This window comes from Pristiophorus japonicus, chromosome 5, assembly GCF_044704955.1.
Source record: "Pristiophorus japonicus isolate sPriJap1 chromosome 5, sPriJap1.hap1, whole genome shotgun sequence".
NCBI lineage: Eukaryota > Metazoa > Chordata > Chondrichthyes > Pristiophoridae > Pristiophorus > Pristiophorus japonicus.
In genome coordinates, this window is record NC_091981.1 from 248938399 (window position 1) to 248958438 (window position 20040).

General features: G+C 44.9%; 1 protein-coding gene across 6 annotated transcripts in view; it reads right to left on the reverse strand.

Annotated features, from left to right (window-relative positions):
- The window catches only part of arhgap12b (Rho GTPase activating protein 12b), a 281212-nt gene that overhangs the window by 255675 nt on the left and 5497 nt on the right, over nucleotides 1-20040 (reverse strand). For all 6 annotated transcript variants that reach the window (XM_070881529.1, XM_070881531.1, XM_070881530.1 and 3 more), the window contains exon 2: nucleotides 9494-10298. In XM_070881529.1, coding sequence (XP_070737630.1) covers nucleotides 9494-10231 — 738 coding nt within the window. In that variant the 5' untranslated portion in view covers nucleotides 10232-10298. The remainder of the gene's footprint in view (nucleotides 1-9493; nucleotides 10299-20040) is intronic.

The window sequence follows — 20040 nt, forward strand, 5'->3', positions numbered from 1 at the left end:
AATTTTGTAGGTTTCAATGAGATCACCTCTCATTCTTCTAAATTCTAGAGTATATAGTCCTAGTCTACTCAATATCTCCTCATAGAACAATTGCCCTCCCCCCATCCCAAGAATCAGTCTGGTGAACCTTCGTTGAACTCCTTCCATGGCAAGTATATCCTTCCTTGGGTAACAAGACCAAAATGTACACAATACTCCAGGTGCGGTCTCACCAGAACCCCATATAATTGCAGTAAGACATACTTACTCTTTACAGGTGCAACGCCCTGAATCCGGAAATCCAAAAACCGAAATTGTCCGAAAACCGGACATTTTGCGCATAGCTGATGGAGTCGTCCAGAATCCAGAATTATTGTCCGAAAACCAGACATTTGAGGCGGCCAAGATGGCAAGGGACGAGGGACGAGGAAACCGGTAAAAAGCACAGTGCCAGTGGGGGCCGCAGGTGGCGGGAATCGGCTAGCGGCAAGGAGCGGAGGACCTCCATGAATTGGCGAGGAGTGGAGGATCAGCAGGCAGCGAGGCGCGGCATGAATCGGCGAGGTCCGAAATCTGGCAAAACACAAAATCCGGCATGGACCCAATCGAGGATTCCGGATTTCAGACAAGAAAATCAATGGTCTGAAATCAGCACCCAGGTAGGTCCCTCTGAACACCAACATTTCCCAATCTCTCACCATTTTAAAAATACTGTTTTTCCATTTTTCCTATCAAAGTGGATAACTTCACATTTCTCCACATTTGCCATGTTCTTGCCCACTCACTTAGCCTGTCTATATCCCCTCCTCACAACTTATATTCCCATCTAGCTTTGTATCATCAGCAAACTTGGATATTCAGGTTGGACCTTCCTTATCCGGCACCACCCCTAGTCCGGCATAATTCTGGTGGCCAGGGGTGCATGCGCAGAACACACTCCACCCCAACTTTGGGGCCGCGCCGATATTCAGCCCGCCGAGGGCAAGCCGACACTTGGCACTCTGCCCGGGGCACCGACCTCCTTCCCCCCCAGGGCTGACCTCCCTTTATCTGGCAAAATCCCTTATTCGGCACAGGCCAGGTCCTAAAGGGTGCCGGATAATGGAGGTTCAACCTGTATTACATAATATATATTTATAAATATATATATATTTTTATATATATATTATACACAGAACAAAATGAGAAGTGAAAAGTAATAAAATTATGACAACACAAGGATGGAGGACAGTGATTGGTTCTTCAGTGTTAACTGAATCACTGGACAGGGAATGAATCTTTAAGACAGCTAATAACTGATTTAATTTGATTCAATTGCTGATTTTCTAATTTTTTAAAAAATTTATAATTATGGTATATATTAATTTTGTTTATTTATAATTAATCTTTATTATACTGATTTTACTATTGTATGCTCCTTATTGTATTATTTACAATGTAATTTGAATTTATTTTTTTTTTTTGTTTGTTCGCCTGTGTCTATCTGCATGCACATTTTGGCTGCCGCCTCAGACCCGAGCCTTGAACCTCTTTTTGCACTTCCTTCTCACGCTTGTTCTCTTTCCCTCAATAGTCAGTAAAATTGTTGTGAAGTGCCTTGGGTCGTTTTACTACGTTAAAGGCACTATATAAATAAAAGTTATTATTAGGTTCCTTCATTCAATTCATTGATATCATATCATAGGCAGTCACTCGAAATCGAGGAAGACTTGCTTCCACTCTAAAAGTGAGTTCTCAGGTGGCTGTACAAGTCCAATACGGGAATTACAGTCTCTGTCACAGGTGGGACAGACAATCGCCGCACGCTCCTTCCGCTGCCTATGTTAATGCGGATTCTTTTTCCCTCAATCTGTTTCAGCGAATACACTGACACGAACACCTTGCCTTTTCTGTAAAGGACTTGTCAAGACAAAGGAACACTCTCAATCAGAGCCTGTTTACCTTCCCCTGGACAAGCCCTTTTTCAGCGCGACACAACAACAGTTATACATTTTAAAAACTGAACACATTTGATTAGCACTTGGTCTATCCAATCCCTTTCTGCTCCCCCCCCCCCGCATACGTCCAATGGCAGGCAAGAAAGTCTCCCAATTAGGGCTGGTGTCAGGGTCAGGTTAGTTATAGCTTTGCTACACAGTCTTCCCTTATTAGTAAAGAACCCAATTAGTTTCCCTTCCTCCTTATCAGTAAAAGCTATTACTTTTTCCCTCCTATCTAGGATTGCTTTCTTTCTTTGTGCTGCATTGCGTCTTTCTCATGATCCGTGTCTAACCTCAACTTCAACTCTTGGTAACCCCTTTTTTTTCTATTGATTCTGCAGTTGTCTGCATCTTGACATTTCTTTAGCTATTTTCCCATGATTCCCTATCTCCATCCTTTTGCCACATTCTCTATCCATCTACCACATTCGCAACCCTTCTTTACACATTCTCACCTACGCTTGTTTTCTACATGCTCTCGGCGACGAGACTCGAGGTGCTCAGTGCCTCATTGATATAGATTGTGAATAGCTGAGGCCCAAGCACTGATCCTTGCGGTAACATAAGAACATAAGATAAGAACATAAGAAATAGGAGCAGGAGTAGCCATTTGACACCTTGAGCCTGTTCTGCCATTTAATAAGATCATGGTTGATCTGATCATGGACTCAGCTCCACTTCCCTGCCCGCTCCCCATAACCCTTTACTCCCTGATCACTCAAAAGTCTGTCTAGCTCCACCTTAAATATATTCAATGACCCAGCCTCCACTGCTGTCTGGGGCAGAGAATTCCACAGATTTACAACCCTCTGAGAAGAAATTCCCCCTCATTTCAGTTTTAAATGGGCGGCCCGTTATTCTGAGACTATGTCCCCTAGTTTTAGTTTCCCATATGAATGGAAATATCCTATCTGTCAAGCCTCGTCAAGCCCCCTCATTATCTTCTATGTTTCGATAAGATCACCTCTCATTCTTCTTAACTCCAATGAGTATAGGCCCAACCTACTCAACCTATCTTCATAAGGCAACCCTCTCATCTCAGGAAATCAACCTAGTGAGCCTTCTCTGAACAGCCTCCAATGCAAGTATATCCTTCCTTAAATACGGAGACCAAAACTGTACGCAGTACTCTAGATGTGGCCTATCCAATACCCTGTACAGTTGTAGCAGGACTTCTCTGCTTTTATACTCCATCCCCCTTGCAATAAAGGCCAACATCCCATTTGCCTTCCTGTTCACTTGCAGTACCTGCATACTAACTTATTGCATTTCATGCACAAGGACCCCCAGGTCCCTCTGTACTGCAGCACTGAGCAATTTCTCTCCATTTAAGTTATAATTTGCTTTTCTATTTTTTCTGTCAAAGTGGATAACCTCACATTTTCCCACATTAGACTATCTGCCAAATCTTTGTCCACTCACTTAGCCTGTTTATATCCCTTTGCAGATTTTGTGTGTCCTCCTCACAATTTGCTTTCACACCCATCTTTGTATCAGCAAACTTGGCTACATTACACTCGGTCCCTTCATCCAAGTCATTAATATAGATTGTAAATAGTTGAGGCCCCAGCACTGATCCCTGCGGCACCCCAATAGTTACTGTTTGCCAACTGGAAAATGACCAGATTCTCTGTTTTGTTAGCTAGCCAATCCTCTATCCATGCTAATATATAAGCCCCAACCCCGTGAATTTTTATCTTTACAGTAACCTCTTATGTGGCACCTTATCGAATGCCTTCTGGAAATCCAAATACACCACATCCACTGGTTCCTCCTTATCCACCCTGCTTGTTACATCCTCAAAGAACTCCAGCAAATTTGTCAAACATGATTTCCCTTTCATAAAACCATGATGACTCTGCTTGATTGAATTATACTTTTTCAAATGTCCTGCTGCTGCTTCCTTGATAATGGACTCCAGTATTTTCCCAACGACAGATGTTAGGCTAACCGGTCTATAGTTTCTCGCTTTCTGTCTGCCTACTTTTAAAAAAAAGTGACATTACATTTGTGGTTTTCCAATCCATTGGGACCACCTCAGAATCCAGGGAATTTTGATGGATGCATTGGTTGTAATCTACTATCTCTGCAGCCACTTCTTTTAGGACCCTAGGATCCAAGCCATCAGGTCCAGGGAACTTGTCCACCTTTAGTCCCATTATTTTACTGAGTACTGCTTCATTAGTGATAGTGATTGTATTAAGTTCCTCCCTCCCCATAGCCCCTTGATTATCCACTATTGGGATGTTTTTAGTGTCTTCGTGAAGACCGATACAAAATAATTATTCAAAGTTTCTGCCATTTCCCTGTTGGCAGACTGTAACCCACTAATTAGTCTGCCAACGCGAAAATGACCCGTTTATTCCTACTCTCTGTTTTCTGTCCGTTAACCAATCCTCAATCCATGCCAGTACATTACCCCCATTCCCTTGAGCCCTAATTTTGTTCAACAACTTGTATGGCACCTTATCGAATGCATTCTGAAAATCCAAATACACCACATTCACTGGTTCCCCCTTATCTATTCTGCTAGTTACAACCTCAAAAAATTAACAGATGTCAAACATAATTTCCCTTTCATAAATTCGTGTTGACTCTGCCCAATCCTATTATTTTCTAAGTGCTCTATTACCACGTCCTTAATAATAGATTCTAGCATTTTCCCTACGACTGATGTCAGGCTAACTGGTCTGTAGCTCCCCGTTTTCTCTCTCCCTCCTTTCTTAAAAAGCAGGATTACATTTTCTACCTTCCAACCCATGGGAACATTTCTAAAATCTATGGAATTTTGGAAGACGACAACCAATGTATCCACTATCTCTATAGCTACCTCTTTCAAAACCCTAGGATGTAGGCCATCAGGTCCAGGGGATTTACCAGCTTTCAGTCCCATTAATTTCTCCAGTACAATTTTTTTTTATTAATGCTAATTTATTTCAGTTCCTTATTCCCTTGGTTCTCCATTATTTCCAGAAGGTTTTTTTGCAGAAATACACATACACTTCCAAGGGTTACTGCAGTCCAGAGCGAGAATTCCCTGCACGATTTCCCCTCCCTAACCCAGGACACCGAGGCTAATTGTAGCATTCCTACCGAGATCAATTAATTTACACAAACTGGGAAATCGGTTTGTGTAGCTCGGCGACCAGTAGATAAATTTTCTGAGCTATCGGGATCCTATTTTTAAAACTCATTAGATAGCTAAACTACAATCCTGAAAAGGACAACCACTTTCTAGCTTTACAGTTTGTAAGTCTACATACCGTGAAATAGAAAACTAAGTTACGATTTCACATTTTACTTGAAAAAAGTTTCTTCAACCTGAGGCCATTGAAATTATTGTCCACTTTATGTTGTTGACATTACATTTACTATTTTGCCAATTTGTAGCTAGGTGAAGTGCCTCACCAAAGTAGAGCATTCTGTATTCAACTTACATAATCTTGTCTTCTATTTGTGGGAAAAGGCATTTGTAAGATTAATGAAAAAAAAGATGGTCTGTTTCTATCAGTCAAAGAAGATACCATAAAGGCAAATTATACTCAGTATTTCTCACAAAGTGGAGGAAAATCCTGATAAACTTTCCTTTATTAATGTTGCTGCTGTTTGAAATTAAATGTACTTAAAAGAGAAAATGCCACAGAAAGTAAAATTTAGTTCTAATATTTAAGATTCAGGCAGTTCACCATCCAACAAACTAAATCATGAAGTGGTAGAATGTATCTTTAAGCCTATGATCTCCCATATGCCAAGTATTTAATCTCAGCCATATGCCAACATTCTTAACCTCAGCCATAAGGACTGTAGGAGAGGAGTGCACTGTAGGCATCTCCCTGCAAGGAATTTGGGCTAAGTCACCTTGGCAAGCAACTTCTAATGGCTGACTCAAGACCAGCATGGTCAGAGCCTGCTCTCAACAGTGGGAAATGATGTATAGAGAAGATGAGGAAGTGTAAAATCAGGACATCTGAAAATAAATTTTAAAATGAGAAAATTATAGATTGGTAGACATTAAATACCTCATCACACCATTTATTGTACCAACGACTCTGAACTTATTCCTTAAGTAGGGCAATCAACTTCAAATTACTATAAAATTCATTTTAAAATTGACAATGGAAAATTACTGCTTTATGCATTTAAATAGTCCTCTACTCTGTTCCTGTGGGGCGGTGCTAATATTTTAAAAACATTGCTTTCCCAAAATTATTTATATAAAAGGCAATGGTGGACAGATTAAGTCCACTATATGACCAGCCAGCAGTGTTACTTGATAGTTATCATTTTAGTAAAAGCAACAAAATAGACTGAAGAGCATTAATACACAAAGCTGTACACGCAGTAGCAGCTTTCATTTTTTTGTCTTGACATATGTACAATTCCTTTAACTTTCCACTGCTCTATGAATGTGCCAAAACCAGCATCAAGGCACACAACAGTATCAAATGATACATTTCACAGAACAGACATCTGATTTGCATAAACTATTTTGATTTACTTAATAGTATCTGTATTTTCAACTGAATCAGGGAATACCCAGTTATTTTGAAGACTGACAATATTGTGAAAAGGATAGAGATTTATAAAATATACACATACATACACACACACATCTATATACTGGATGTTCATATATATCCAAACACATGTAATTGCAAGATTCCATTTTGTGCCATCAACTTTGTCCATAGTTTCCAACGTGAGCCAATGGAACAGGAATCCTGACTAATTTTCCCCTCCCTTTCCTAGGTGTCGAAACCACTTGTAGCATACCATCTGTGATTAGCTAACTCAGCACAGACCCACAACACTCTGGTCGATATGGCTCAGTTGCACATGGTGTCTAGCAACAGAGGCACCTTATCAAGAATTCTATTTAATGGTAACTTTTACATTATTTTGCGGTTGAAATAACAATGAGGTTATCAGCGCTCACTGTTATTAAGGAGTAAATAGGACAGCAACTTTCAGCACCCGCACATGTGCCACTAAATGCGGAAATCAGGAAGTTGCCGTCAAAGTTGCCCTGCTCCTCCAGAAGTTATCTCTGCGAGAGACTCGGTATTCAAATGCATGCAATGATGTAAAGTTGGGGTATTTACGTGAGATACCCACCAACCACAGCAAAAACAGTTAGGGCTTGTCTATTCAAATATAAGTGAATTTGTAATGGTGTGATAAGTCTTAATTACTGGCAAACAATCTCTCGAGCACTGAAAATTAACTTTTACTAGTATGGAGCCTCATTTTTTCAGATTTTGATTATTATTGGATTTTTTTTAAATTTAAAACTTTCTAACTTTTCTTCCCCATCTCTTGTCTCTCTCTCAGTCCCATATTTCGTTCTCTCTTTATTTCACTTTCTGTACATAATGTAGCATTGAATTAACTATTCTAATTTACACTTTCTGGTTTGGACTCTCTTCTGCGCAATAAGGATTCTCCAATCTGATTGGTTAAGGAGACACACCATTTTCTTGCCCAGTTCACACAGGTCTTGATGCCCTATAGATTGATTTTGATTTCTAATAACCACAAGTTCCAGTGCAAAAGCCCATAGAAAGTCTGTGGGCAAGTGTAAGTGTAATAAATGACTGGCACTGTTCGTTCGTCGCTGACCTCAATCCGGGCCATTTATTTTCTATGCCCAGGAAAACTACAAGATAGTCAGGAAAAATGAGAACACTAACTTAAGCTGCATTTACTTCCCTTATATTAACTGAACTATGCAATCACTGCATAGTGGTTTATTTAAAAGGAAAGACAACTGGAAGAGTTGCCATTTGTGCATCCAAATCCTGAATTTTAACTAGTTTAATCTCTCCAATCACAGTGAGGAATTTGATAGAGATGCATTAAGTGTCTGTATGATAGTTGCACTAAAGAACACTATGCATCACCAACAACACAATTGTATGCTTGTCAAAGAAAAATAGACCAATCACAGAATATGACAACCAAATCCAGAAAATCCCATAATGGAATTGGAATTAGTCACAGCAAACCAGCAGAAAATACAGAATATGATGCCTGTACACCAGTAGAAGTTTTGGAATACCACACAATAAAAATGGAATTTGACTTATTCAGTCATTGCAAAACAATAGCCCTGCACACGACTCTACCCCTCTAATTTTCCTTCACTACTTTAGGAGATGCTGCGGCCTCTGCTCAAAAATATCAAATTGGAAACGGAGTGACGTAGGGATACAGTATGCGCTCATTCTCCACTCACTGCCTCTCGGCTTCAGTGCTCTAAAGCATTACCAAGCTAGCCCAATAATCAATTTAAACCAAGTACTGATATACATATCTGCTCTGAATGATTTTCTACTCAAATTTTAAGTAAACCTTTAGTATCTTAAATTAATCTACATAATGAACTAATGTAATTACCATATCACAGGAATAGTATTTGACAAAATCACTATAGCAGGACACATTGGACCACCAACATGATGTTGCCAGGGCTGGAAAACTTTAGCTACGAGGAAAGATTGGATAGGCTGGGGTTGTTTTCCTTGAAACAGAGGAGGCTGAGGGTAGATTTAATTGAGGGGCTTCAATAGGAAGGACCCATTTCCCTTAGCAGAGGGGTCAATATCCAGGGGGCATAGATTTAAAGTAGTTGGTTGAAGGATTAGAGGGGAGATGAGGAAACATTTTTTCACCCAGAGGGTGGCGGGAGTCTGGAACTCACTGCCTGAAAGGGTGGTAGAGGCAGATACCCTCATCACATTTAAAAAGTACTTGGGTGTGCAATTAAAGAGCCATAATCTACAGAGCTACGGACTTAGTGCTGGAAGGTGGGATTAGGCTGGGTAGCTATTTTTCAACCGACATGGACACGATGGACCGAATAGCCTCCTGTGTCGTAATTTTTTCTATGACGACAAAATCTACATTACTTCAGCCTTATAATTGGTAGCTTTCAGAAATAGATAGTGAAAAATATCCTAAAATACTTTTGATATATTAGTCCAATGACCATGAACCAACATCACAATATATTGACTGAATGATCAAATCAGTTCCACCAGTGCTTAATATCTATTTATTGGCAATGTTTTTGCAAACCTGTATTCATTTTCAATTTTGCTATTCTGTCAAGCTACCACCATGCTGGGCTATTGTTTCAGGAACCTTGAAACAATTTTACTTCTAATTTTAGGAACCATAATACAAATGATAATGGAAACATTCCATATTATTACTTGCACATTTAGTGATTGAGGAAGTTGCAAAACAGGGTTGCTACGGCGGGGCCACCATAGTTGTAGCAGACAATGCATCATAGTGAAGTGATCACTTTTACCATTATTTGATTTTCTGTCAAAGACCCAGATTTTTTTAAATCAGTCACAGAGGCAGAGATAAAAACAGATCAAGTCAACAGAAAATAATTTAAAATTCCAGGAAAGGTTTGTAGAAGGTACAAGCCTCAATAAGAACATTGAGACAAAGCACTTCTGCTCCTTTTTATTGAAAAGAGCAAAATTTCCATAATCTCTTACACAGTAATATGGAATTCCTACCTGCAAGTGTTCCGTGGAACTGCTACTATGTTCATCTCCAGATTCAGAGTCTTGATGATGCCTTTCTGAACTCTCTGGAGCCCAGTCACATGAATGTTCAGGAATCAAGTTCTTAATTTTCTCTAAATCCAGGGATTCAAAATCCTGTGGCTGTCCTGCGATTCGGTTCGGACTTGAAACTCTTAAATACTGTGATTCGCTCTCTCCAGGTCCTTGACTCTGGTTACTAGCTTTGGCACTACTTTGGACTCCAGAGTGCAAATGGACCATCCCTTGAACACAAGCTTTGTCCTGGTTCAGTGTTTGGCTTGTGTTTAGGTTTGGGGTCTGGTTCTGTGCAGTAGTCTGGGCTTGCAATTGTCCCATAGAAGATTTGAAAGAGCTGGAGTAATCTAGTGGTTTAGAAAGATTTTCAGTGGACACCTGCAGTAGCTTGGCATCTGCATTTAAACTAGCAGATTTGACTTTAACAGAACTGGGTACATGTTTCACTGGTGGCATTAATGCCTTCCGAGGTAGTTCTTTAACATACTGTGCTGGAAGATAAAAAGGTTTCGAGCTATCTTCCTTCTTAACCTGCCACCAATCACTATTTGTCTTCTTCAACAAAATATACCTTTCACCTTGCTTTATTGAAATCTTTCTATCTTTTGTCTCGTACTCATAATCATACTCCACTTCAATATAGACCTGTCCTGGAACAATAGGTAGATCTGGTTTTCTGTCTTTCTCAGCCATCTCAAATAAACTATTGTTCACCTTTTGAAGCTGGCAGTAATCCACATGATTTGTTTCCAATGTTTCACTAAAGATGGGAAAAAACACACACATACTAGTAAATATTGCTTGTTTATCCTTAATATGATAATTGTAGCACTCTGATATCATTGCAAATGTTTATTGCAACACCTATATCACTGTACATTTTTGCAATTTTTAGATGACTTAAAACCAATTAATTTGCATATCACGGTTCTTATAATCTTAAAATTTCTGCTTTAGTCAGAATTAAATCTAATCTCTGAATTACAGCAGGCTCTTGTAATTAAATCATTTTTACTACAACAAATTTCCACCACACAATAATCAACTGATATACTTTATATGTAACTCAAACATATTTTCGAGACAGATTTAGAAGACAAAGATGAGAATAGAGGCAATTTAAGCAAAGCTAAAAGTCACATTATTAAAACATACAGCAACAAAAAGAAAAGCTGCAGGGTGAATTGATGACAATTAATTGAATTAGAGTTAGATGTAGTCCTTACTACTAGGGGGATCAAGGGGTATAGCAAGAAAGCAGGAATGGGGTACTGAAGTTGCATGTTCAGCCATGAACTCATTGAATGGCGGTGCAGGCTCGAAGGGCCGAATGGCCGACTCCTGCACCTATTTTCTATGTTTCTATGTTAACATTGCAGTTTTCAGAAACAAAACAGACAGCTTCTGAAAAGAATTACAAAAACTAAAGATACTGAAGCAGAATTTGAAAAAAAACATGCAGACTTCCCAAGCCAAGTACAACAGGGTTTAGATTTTCAGGTATTATTATAATATCTATAAACTAGCCGATCTCGCATGACATTGCTCATAGTAAATTAGATAAAACACCATTCTAGAAGTGCAAGAGTGTTATGCTATGTAATGAACAACAGAGTCTATTCCACTTATGTCAGAGTAACTTAATCCAATTATGATAATTCAAACGCCAGCATGGACTGGTTGGGCTGAATGGCCTGCTTTTGTTCTGTATATTCTATGTAAAAAAAACAACTAACTTTTATTGTGTGTTTATAAGGATGTACAACATCTCAGGATTCCAATGATTTTATAAACCACTCATGGTTTATGCATTCTGAGCTTTTTAAATTGTGTTACTGTCTTACATATAGTCTGTACAACTTTATAATATTTACAGGTTACAATTCTAGCTCGGTATTCGAGTGTTCTGCTCGTTAGGCACAAGCTGTGTGGAGTAACTTGCATGCAAGGTTGCCCGAATTAAATTTAGGGAACCAATGTAAAACCGCCTTTGGCTTTGCACCAGCTGCACTATAACTGCACAGTGGCAAAGGAAGTTTAAAAAGTTATTGAGCAGCCTGTACAAACAATTGTGTGCATAACTCTACTTCCTAGACAGAAAGCAATGCAGAACCAGCATTAAACTTCGGTCTACCGACCACATCAAGCTAAATAACAGTAGTTGTGCCTTTTGCTAGATAGCACTCTGACCTCGGGGTCAGAAGGTGTGGGTTCAAGCCCCACTCCAGGGACTTGAGCCCATAATCTAGGCTAACACTTCAATGCAGGACTGAGAGTGTGTTGCACGTCGGAAGTATCGTATTTCAAATGAGATGTTAAACTGAGGTCTGCTCTCAGGTGCATGTAAAAGATTCCGTGGCATTATTCGAAGAGCAGGAGAATTCGCCTGGCATCCTTACATAGGATTTACAGTACAGAAACAGGCCATTCGGTCCAACAGGTCCATGCCAGTGTTTATGTTCTACACGAGCCTTCTCCCATCCTTCATCTATCCCTCTATCCCTTTCACCCTCATATGTTTGTCCAGCTTCCCCTTAAATGCATTTATGCTAATCGTCTCAACTACTCAATGAAGTAGCAAGTTCCACATTCTAACCACTCTCTGGGTAAAGAAGTTTCTCCTGAATTTCCTATTGGATTTTGTGACTCTCATATTTATGGCCCCTAGGTCTGGTTTCTCTCACAAGTGGAAACATCTTCTCTATGTCTACCCTATCAAACTCTTTCATAAAAAAAGACCTCTATCAGATGACCGCTCAGTCTTCTCTTTTCTAGAGAAAATCGTTCCTCATGGGTATCACTCCAGTAAATCTTTTTGCACCTTCTCCAGTGCCTCTATTTCCTTTTTACAATATGGAGACCAGAACTGTGCACAGTACTCCAAGTGCAGTCTAACCAAGGTTCTATACAAATTTAACGCAACTTCTGCTTTTCAATTCTATCCCTCTCGAAATTAACCCCAGTGATGTGTTTATTTTTTTTTAAATGGCTTTAATAACCTGCGTCACTACGTTTAGTGATTTGTGTATGGGTTCTGGCCAGTATTTATCTCTCAACCTACATTACTAAAACCGATTATCTGGTCATTATCTTATTGCTGTTTATGGCAATTTGCTGTGTGCAAATTGGCTGCACATTTTTCAACATAATAACTATACTTCAAAAGTACTTAATTGCTATACAGCAATTAGGGATGTCCTGAGGTTATGAAAGGCACTGTATAAATGCACGTTCTCATTTGTTTCTTGCAATTGCGCAGGTATACAAAAAAGACTTAACTTTTAGAAAGTTAAATTATTTCCTTTTTTCTTTAAATTTCATTCATGGGATGTGGGCATAACTGGCATGGCCAGCATTTATTGCCCGTCCCTAATTGCCCTTGAGAAGGTGGTGGCGAACCGCCTTCTTGAACCGTTGCAATCTGCGTGGTGAATGTACTTCCACAGTGCTGTTTAGAGAGAAAGTTGCAGGATTTTGACCTAGTGATGAAGGTACAGCGATATATTTCCAAGTCAGGATGATGTGCGACTTGGAGGGGAACTTGGAGGTGATGGTGTTCCAACGCGCCTGCTGCCCTTGTCCTTCTAGGTGGTAAAGTCGTGGTTTTGGGAGGTGTTGTCGAAGAAGCCTTGGCGAGTTGCTGCAGTGCATTTTATAGATGGTACACACAAAATTTTTTTGCACCTTCTCCAGTGCCTCTATTTCCTTTTTACAATATGGAGACCAGAACTGTGCACAGTACGCCGGTGATGGAGGGAGTGAATATTTAAGGTGGTGGATGGGATGCCAAACAAGCAGGCTGCATTGTCCTAGATGGTGTTGAGCTTCGAGTGTTGTTGGAGCTGCATCCATCCAGGCAAGTGGAGAGTATTCCATCACATTCCTGACTTGTGCCTTGTAGGTGGTGGAAAGGCTTTGGGGAGTCAGCAGGTGAGTCACTCACTGCAGAATACCCAGCGTTTGACCTGATAAAGCCACATAAATACAAAGTCTCTGGCTAATGATGACCCCCAAGATGTTGGTGAAGGATTCAACTATGGTAATGCCACCGAATATCAAGGAGAGGTGGTTGGAGATGGTCATCGCCTAGCACTCGTGGTGCAAATATTGCTTGCCACTTATCAGCTCAAGCTTGGATGTTGTCCACATCTTGCTGCATGTGGGTACAGACAATTCATGAGGAATTGCAAATGGCACTGAACACTGCAGTCATCAGCAAGCATCCCCACTTCTGACCTTATGATGGCGGGAAGGTCACTAATGAAGAAGCTGAAGATGGTTGGGCCAAGGACACTGCCCTGAGGAACCCCTGCAGCAATGTCCTGGAGCCGAGATGATTGGCCTCCAACAACCACAACCATCTTCCTTTGTGCTAGGTATGGCTCCAGCCAGTGAAGAGTTTTCCCCCTGATCCCTATTGATATTTACTACAGCTCCTTGATGCCATACTCGATCGAATGTTACCTTGATGTCTAGGGCAGTCACTCGCACCTCACCAATTCAGCTCTTTTGTCCATGCTTGGGCCAAGCCGATAATGAGGCCTGCAGCAGAGTGGTCCTGGTGGAACCAAGCTGGGCATCAGTTAGCAGGTTATTGGTGAGTAAGTGCCACTTGATAGCTCACTCGACGACACCTTCCATCACTTTCCTGATAATTGAGAGTAGGTTAATGGAGCAGTAATTGGCCGGATTAGATTTGTCCTGCTTTTTGTGAACAGGACAGAGCTGGGCAATTTTCCACTTTGTTGGGTAGATGCCAGTGTTTTAACTGTACTGGAACAGCTTGGCTAGAGGCACGGCTAGTTCTGGAGCACAAGTCTTCAACACTGCAGCCAGGATATTGTTGGGGCCCATAGCCTTTGCCGTGTCCAGTGTGCTCTGCTGTTTCTTGCTATCAAATGGAATGAATCGAATTGGCTGAAGACTGGTATTTGTGATGGTGGGGACCTCAGAAGGAGGATGAATTGGATCATCCACTCTGTTCTTCTGGCTGAAGATGGTTGCAATGCTTCAGCCTTGTATTTTGGACTCGTGCTGAGCTCCACCATCATTGAGGATGGGGATTTTCATGGAGCCTCCGCCTCCAGTTAGTTGTTTAATTATCCACCATTCATGACTGTATGTGGCAGGACTACAGAGCTTTGATTTGATCTGTTGGTTGTGAGATTGCTTAGCTCCATCTATAGCATACTGCTTCCGCTGTTTAGTATGCATTTCATCATCATCATCATCATAGGCAGTCCCTCAAATCAAGGAAGACTTGCTTCCACTCCTAAAATGAGTCCTTAGGTGGCTGAACAGTCCAATACGAGAACCACAGTCCCTGTCACAGATGGGTCAGACAGTCGTTGAGGGAGAGGGTAGGTGGGACAGGTTTGCCGCACACTCTTTCCGCTGTCTGCGCTTGATTTCTGCATGCTCTCGGCGATGAGACTCGAGGTGCTCAGCGCCCTCCTGAATGCACTTCCTCCACTTAGGACGGTGTTTGGCCAGGGACTCCCAGGTGTCAGTGGGGATGTTGCACTTTATCAGGGTGTTCTTGTAACGTTTCCTCTGCCCACCTTTGGCTCGTTTGCCGTGAAGGAATTCTGAGTAGAGCGCTTGCTTTGGGAGTCTTGTGTCTGGCATGCAAACAATGTGGCCTGCCCAGCGGAGCTGACCAAGTGTGATCAAGGATGCTACTCAGCGCCGAGCCTGCGGCCAACATCTCGCCATAGGCAACTAGGCCCATATAGCAGTGCCGGGTCTCCAGTCGTCTTGGACCCCCTTGCCACTGGACCAAGACCTTGCTCAACTAAGCCCGTGTGCAACGACCACCCCACGTTATGCATTTAGTCCTGTGTTGTAGCTTCACCTGGTTGGCACCTCATTTTTAAGTACGCCTTGTGCTGCTCCTGACATACTCTTCTCCACTCCTCATTGAATCAGGGTTGGTCGCCTGGTTTGATGGTAATCATAGAGTGATGGACATGCCAGACCAGGAGGTTACAGATTGTGGTGGAATACAATTCTGCTGCTGCTGATGGCTCACGGCACCTCATGGATGCCCAGTTTTGAGCTGCTAGATCTGTTCTGAATCTATCCCATTTAGCACAGTGGTAGTGCCACACAACACTATGGAGGATGTCCTCAGTGTAAAGACAGGACTTTGTCTCCACAAGGACTGAGCAGTGCTCACTCCTACCAATACTGTCATGAACAGATGCAGCTGCGACTGGTAGCTTGGTGAGGTTTTTCCCTATTATTTGTTAAATTATCAGAAGCCTTCCTTAATTTAATGCATATAAAAACCAGTTCATATTTCCAGTCTGCAAAGAAAACAGTATGTATCAAAAGCCTTTAGAAGTACGGTTTAAAACAGGAGCAGACATGGTTTCAACAACAAACCTACAAAGTAAAAATCTTGGAGCTGTATCTCTGTCATGTAGTAACTTGCCGAGCAGTAAAACATTTCCAGGTGTTTAAGACGAGGTTTTTTAAGCCAATATATAAATTAATGTGTACACATAAGTTGACACACACACACCTTGGGCCCAAGTTTCCACAAGAAAAAAAACGGGCGCCCCTCCGAGCTGGGCGCCCGTTTTTCGCACCTAAAACGGCGCCTAAAAAAATCCTCGGTATTCTCCACCTACTTACAGGTCCTGGCCCTGGGCGCAGCCAGCACGAGCTGTGGGGGGGGCGGAGCCAGGTCCCGGCGCTGAAAACAGTGCCGGGACCTCTGCACATGCGCGCTACAGTCGGCACGCAAGTGCAGTAGCTCCAGGCGCCGAACTGTGTGGGAGGGGCCCGAAGCACGCAACCCCTAGCCCTGGCTGAATGGCCTCACTGGGGCTGCGTGAATGAGGCTCCTCCCACGGCCAGACCCGACACTCGCTCCCCCCCCACCCCACCCCACCGACCAGACCCGACCCGACACCCGCTCCCTCCCCCCCCCCGCCGACCAGACCGGACCCGACACCCGTCCCCCCCCCACCCCCCCAAACGCCCCGACCCACGCCCCGAGACCCGACACCCGCTGCCCCCCCCCCCCCGCCCCGACACCCGCTCCCCCCCCCAGACCAACACCCGCTCCCCCCCACCCGCGCTCCTGTTCCCCGACCCGCCCCTCTCTTCCCCCCGCGCTCCTGTTCCCCGACCCGCCCCTCTCTTCTTCCCTCCCCTCCCTCTCTCTTCCCCCCCCCTCTCTCTTCCCCCCCTCCCCTCCCACCCCTCCCCTCTCTCCTCCCCCGCCTCCCCTCCCTCTCTCCTCCCCCCCCTCCCCCTCTCCCCCTCTCCTCCTCCCCCCCCCCTCCCCTCCTCCCCCCCCCTCCCCTCCCCCTCTCTCCTCTCTCTCTTCCCCCCCCCTCTCTTCTCCCCCCTCCTCTCTCTCTCTCTCTCTCTCTCTCTCTCTCCCCTCCCCTCTCTCTTCTCCCCCCTCTCTCTCTCTCTCTCCTCTCTTCCCCCCCTCTCTCTCTCTCTCTCTCTTCCCCCCCCCTCTCTCTCTCTCCTCTCTCTTCCCCCCCCCTCTCTCCCCCCCCTCCCCCCTCTCTTCCCCCCCCCCTCCCTTCCCCTCTTCCCCCCCCTCCCCTCCCCTCTCTCCTCTCCTCTCCTCTCTCTTCCCCTCCCTCCCCTCTCTCTTCCCCTCCCCTCCCCTCTCTCTTCCCACCCCCCTTCCCCTCCCCTCCGCTCTCTCCCCCCACTCCCCTCCCCTCCGCTCTCTCCCCCCCTCCCCTCTCTCTTCCCCCCCTTCCCCTCCCCTCCCCTCTCTCCTCCCCCCCTTCCCCTCCCCTCCCCTCTCTCCTCCTCCCCTCTCTCTTCCCTCTCTCCTCCCTCCCCTCTCTCTTCCCCCCCCTCCCCTCCCCTCTCTCCTCTCTCTTCCCCCCCTCCCCTCCCCTCTCTCCTCTCTCTTCCCCCCCCTCCCCTCCCCTCTCTCCTCTCTCTTCCCCCCCCTCCCCTCCCCTCTCTCCTCTCTCTTCCCCCCCCTCCCCTCCCCTCTCTCCTCTCTCTTCCCCCCCCTCCCCTCCCCTCTCTCCTCTCTCTTCCCCCCCTCCCCTCTTCCCCCCCCCATCCCCTCCCCTCTCTCCTTTCTCTTCCCCCCCCTCCCTTCTCCCCCCCCTCCCCTCTCTCTTCCCCTCCCCTCCCCCTTCCCCCTCCCCTCTCTTCTTCCCCCCCTCTCCCTCTCTCCTTCCCTCCCCCTCCTCTCTCCTTCCCTCCCCCCCCTCCCTCCCTCCCCTCCCCTTCCCCCTTCCCCCCCCCCTCCCTCCCTCCTTCCCCCCCTCCCTCCCTCCTTCCCCCCCCTCCCCCCCCTCCCCCCCCCCTTCCTCCCTCCTCCTCCCCTCCCCTTCCTCCCTCCTCCTCCCCTCCCCTTCCTCCCTCCCCCTCCCCTCCCCTTCCTCCCTCCCCCTCCCCTTCCCTTCCTCCCTCCTCCTCCCCTCCCCTCCCCCTCTCTCTCTCTCTAAGCGGCACGAACGGCTGCAGAATTCTCCCTGGCTGAAGCACTTTCACACAGGTAGGAAGATGGTTTATTTTCTTGGCTTATAAATTTTTATTCAGGTTGGATTTATTTGTATAATATTTGTAGAAGTATAAATAAGGATTTATTGTAGAATTTAATGAGTTCCCTTCCCCCCCACCTCGTTCTGGACGCCTAATTTGTAACCTGCGCCTGATTTTTTAATGTGTAGAACAGGTTTTTTCAGTTCTACAAAAATCTTCACTGGCTCCATTCTACTTTAGTTTGGAGTACATTTTCACTGTGGAAACTTTCAAATCAGGCGTCAGTGGCCGGACACGCCCCCTTTTGAAGAAAAAATTCTGTTCTAAACTAGAACTGTTCTACCTGACTAGAACTGCAGAAAAAAAATGTGGAGAATTGCGATTTCTAAAATAGTCCGTTCCCCACCAGTTGCTCCTAAAAATCAGGCGCGAATCATGTGGAAACTTGGGCCCCTTGTCACTCATTTCAACATTGCACTGCATTAACTATGACACATTTTTCAGACAAGCAATAATTTCTATAATAAACACACATATGGTGTTGGTGCAATACACAAAAGTAAAGAGAAGCCCCTTAGTTCGGGAGATGAAATAATAAACGAGGCAGAGAGAGAAATGAGCATGCATTTCAGAAACGTGTGCAAGTTGATAAGCACCTCTCCTCTCTCTTTAGATAAAAACATTTAAATGCAATAACTATGATATTGAATCCTGATCCATAGTATCAGAGTCCGCAGGGCGGGGGGGGAGGAGTAGGGCGCACACGTGGGGTGGTCGTGGGCGGAGGGTGTGTGCGTGCACGTATTATAGTGTGTGTGTACGATGGTGTGCGTACGGGAACGTGTGTACGTGTGGATGTGTGTGTGTGTGTGTGTGTGTGTGTACGTGGATGTGTACGTGGATGTGTGTGTGTGCGCGGATGTGTGTGTGTGCGCGGACGTGTGTGTGTGTGCGCGGACGTGCGTGTGTGCGCGCGGACGTGCGTGTGTGTGCGCGGACGTGCGTGTGTGCGCGTGGACGTGCGTGTGTGCGCGTGGACGTGCGTGTGTGCGCGTGGACGTGCGTGTGTGCGCGTGGACGTGCGTGTGTGCGCGTGGACGTGCGTGTGTGCGCGTGGACGTGCGTGTGTGCGCGTGGACGTGCGTGTGTGCGCGTGGACGTGCGTGTGTGCGCGTGGACGTGCGTGTGTGCGCGTGGACGTGCGTGTGTGCGCGTGGACGTGCGTGTGTGCGCGTGGACGTGCGTGTGTGCGCGTGGACGTGCGTGTGTGCGCGTGGACGTGCGTGTGTGCGTGCGTGTGTGCGTGGATGTGTGCGTGTGTGCGTGGATGTGTGCGTGTGTGTGTGTACGTGTGTGTGTGTGCGTGGATGTGTGTGTGTGTGCGTGGATGTGTGTGTGTGTGCGTGGATGTGTGTGTGTGCGTGGATGTGTGTGTGTGTGCGTGCGTGTGTGCACGTGGATGTGTGTGTGTGTGTGTGTACGTGGATGTGTGTGTGTGTACGTGGATGTGGATGTGTGTGTGTGTGTGTGTACGTGTGTGTGTGTGTGTGTACGTGTGTGTGTGTGTGTGTACGTGGATGTGGATGTGTGTGTGTGTACGTGGATGTGTGTGTGTGTGTGTACGTGGATGTGGATGTGTGTGTGTGTGTGTGTACGTGGATGTGGATGTGTGTGTGTGTGTGTACGTGGATGTGGATGTGTGTGTGTGTGTGTGTGTGTGTACGTGGGTGTGTGTGTGTGTACGTGGATGTGGATGTGTGTGTGTGTGTGTGTGTGTGTGTACGTGGGTGTGTGTGTGTGTACGTGGATGTGGATGTGTGTGTGTGTGTGTGTGTGTGTACGTGGGTGTGTGTGTGTGTACGTGGATGTGGATGTGTGTGTGTGTGTGTGTGTGTGTGTGTGTGTGTGTGTGTGTGTGTGTGTGTGTACGTGGATGTACGGGGATGTGTGTGTACGTGGATGTACGGGGATGTGTGTGTGCGTGTACGGGGATGTGGGTGTGCGTGTGTACGTGGATGTGTGCG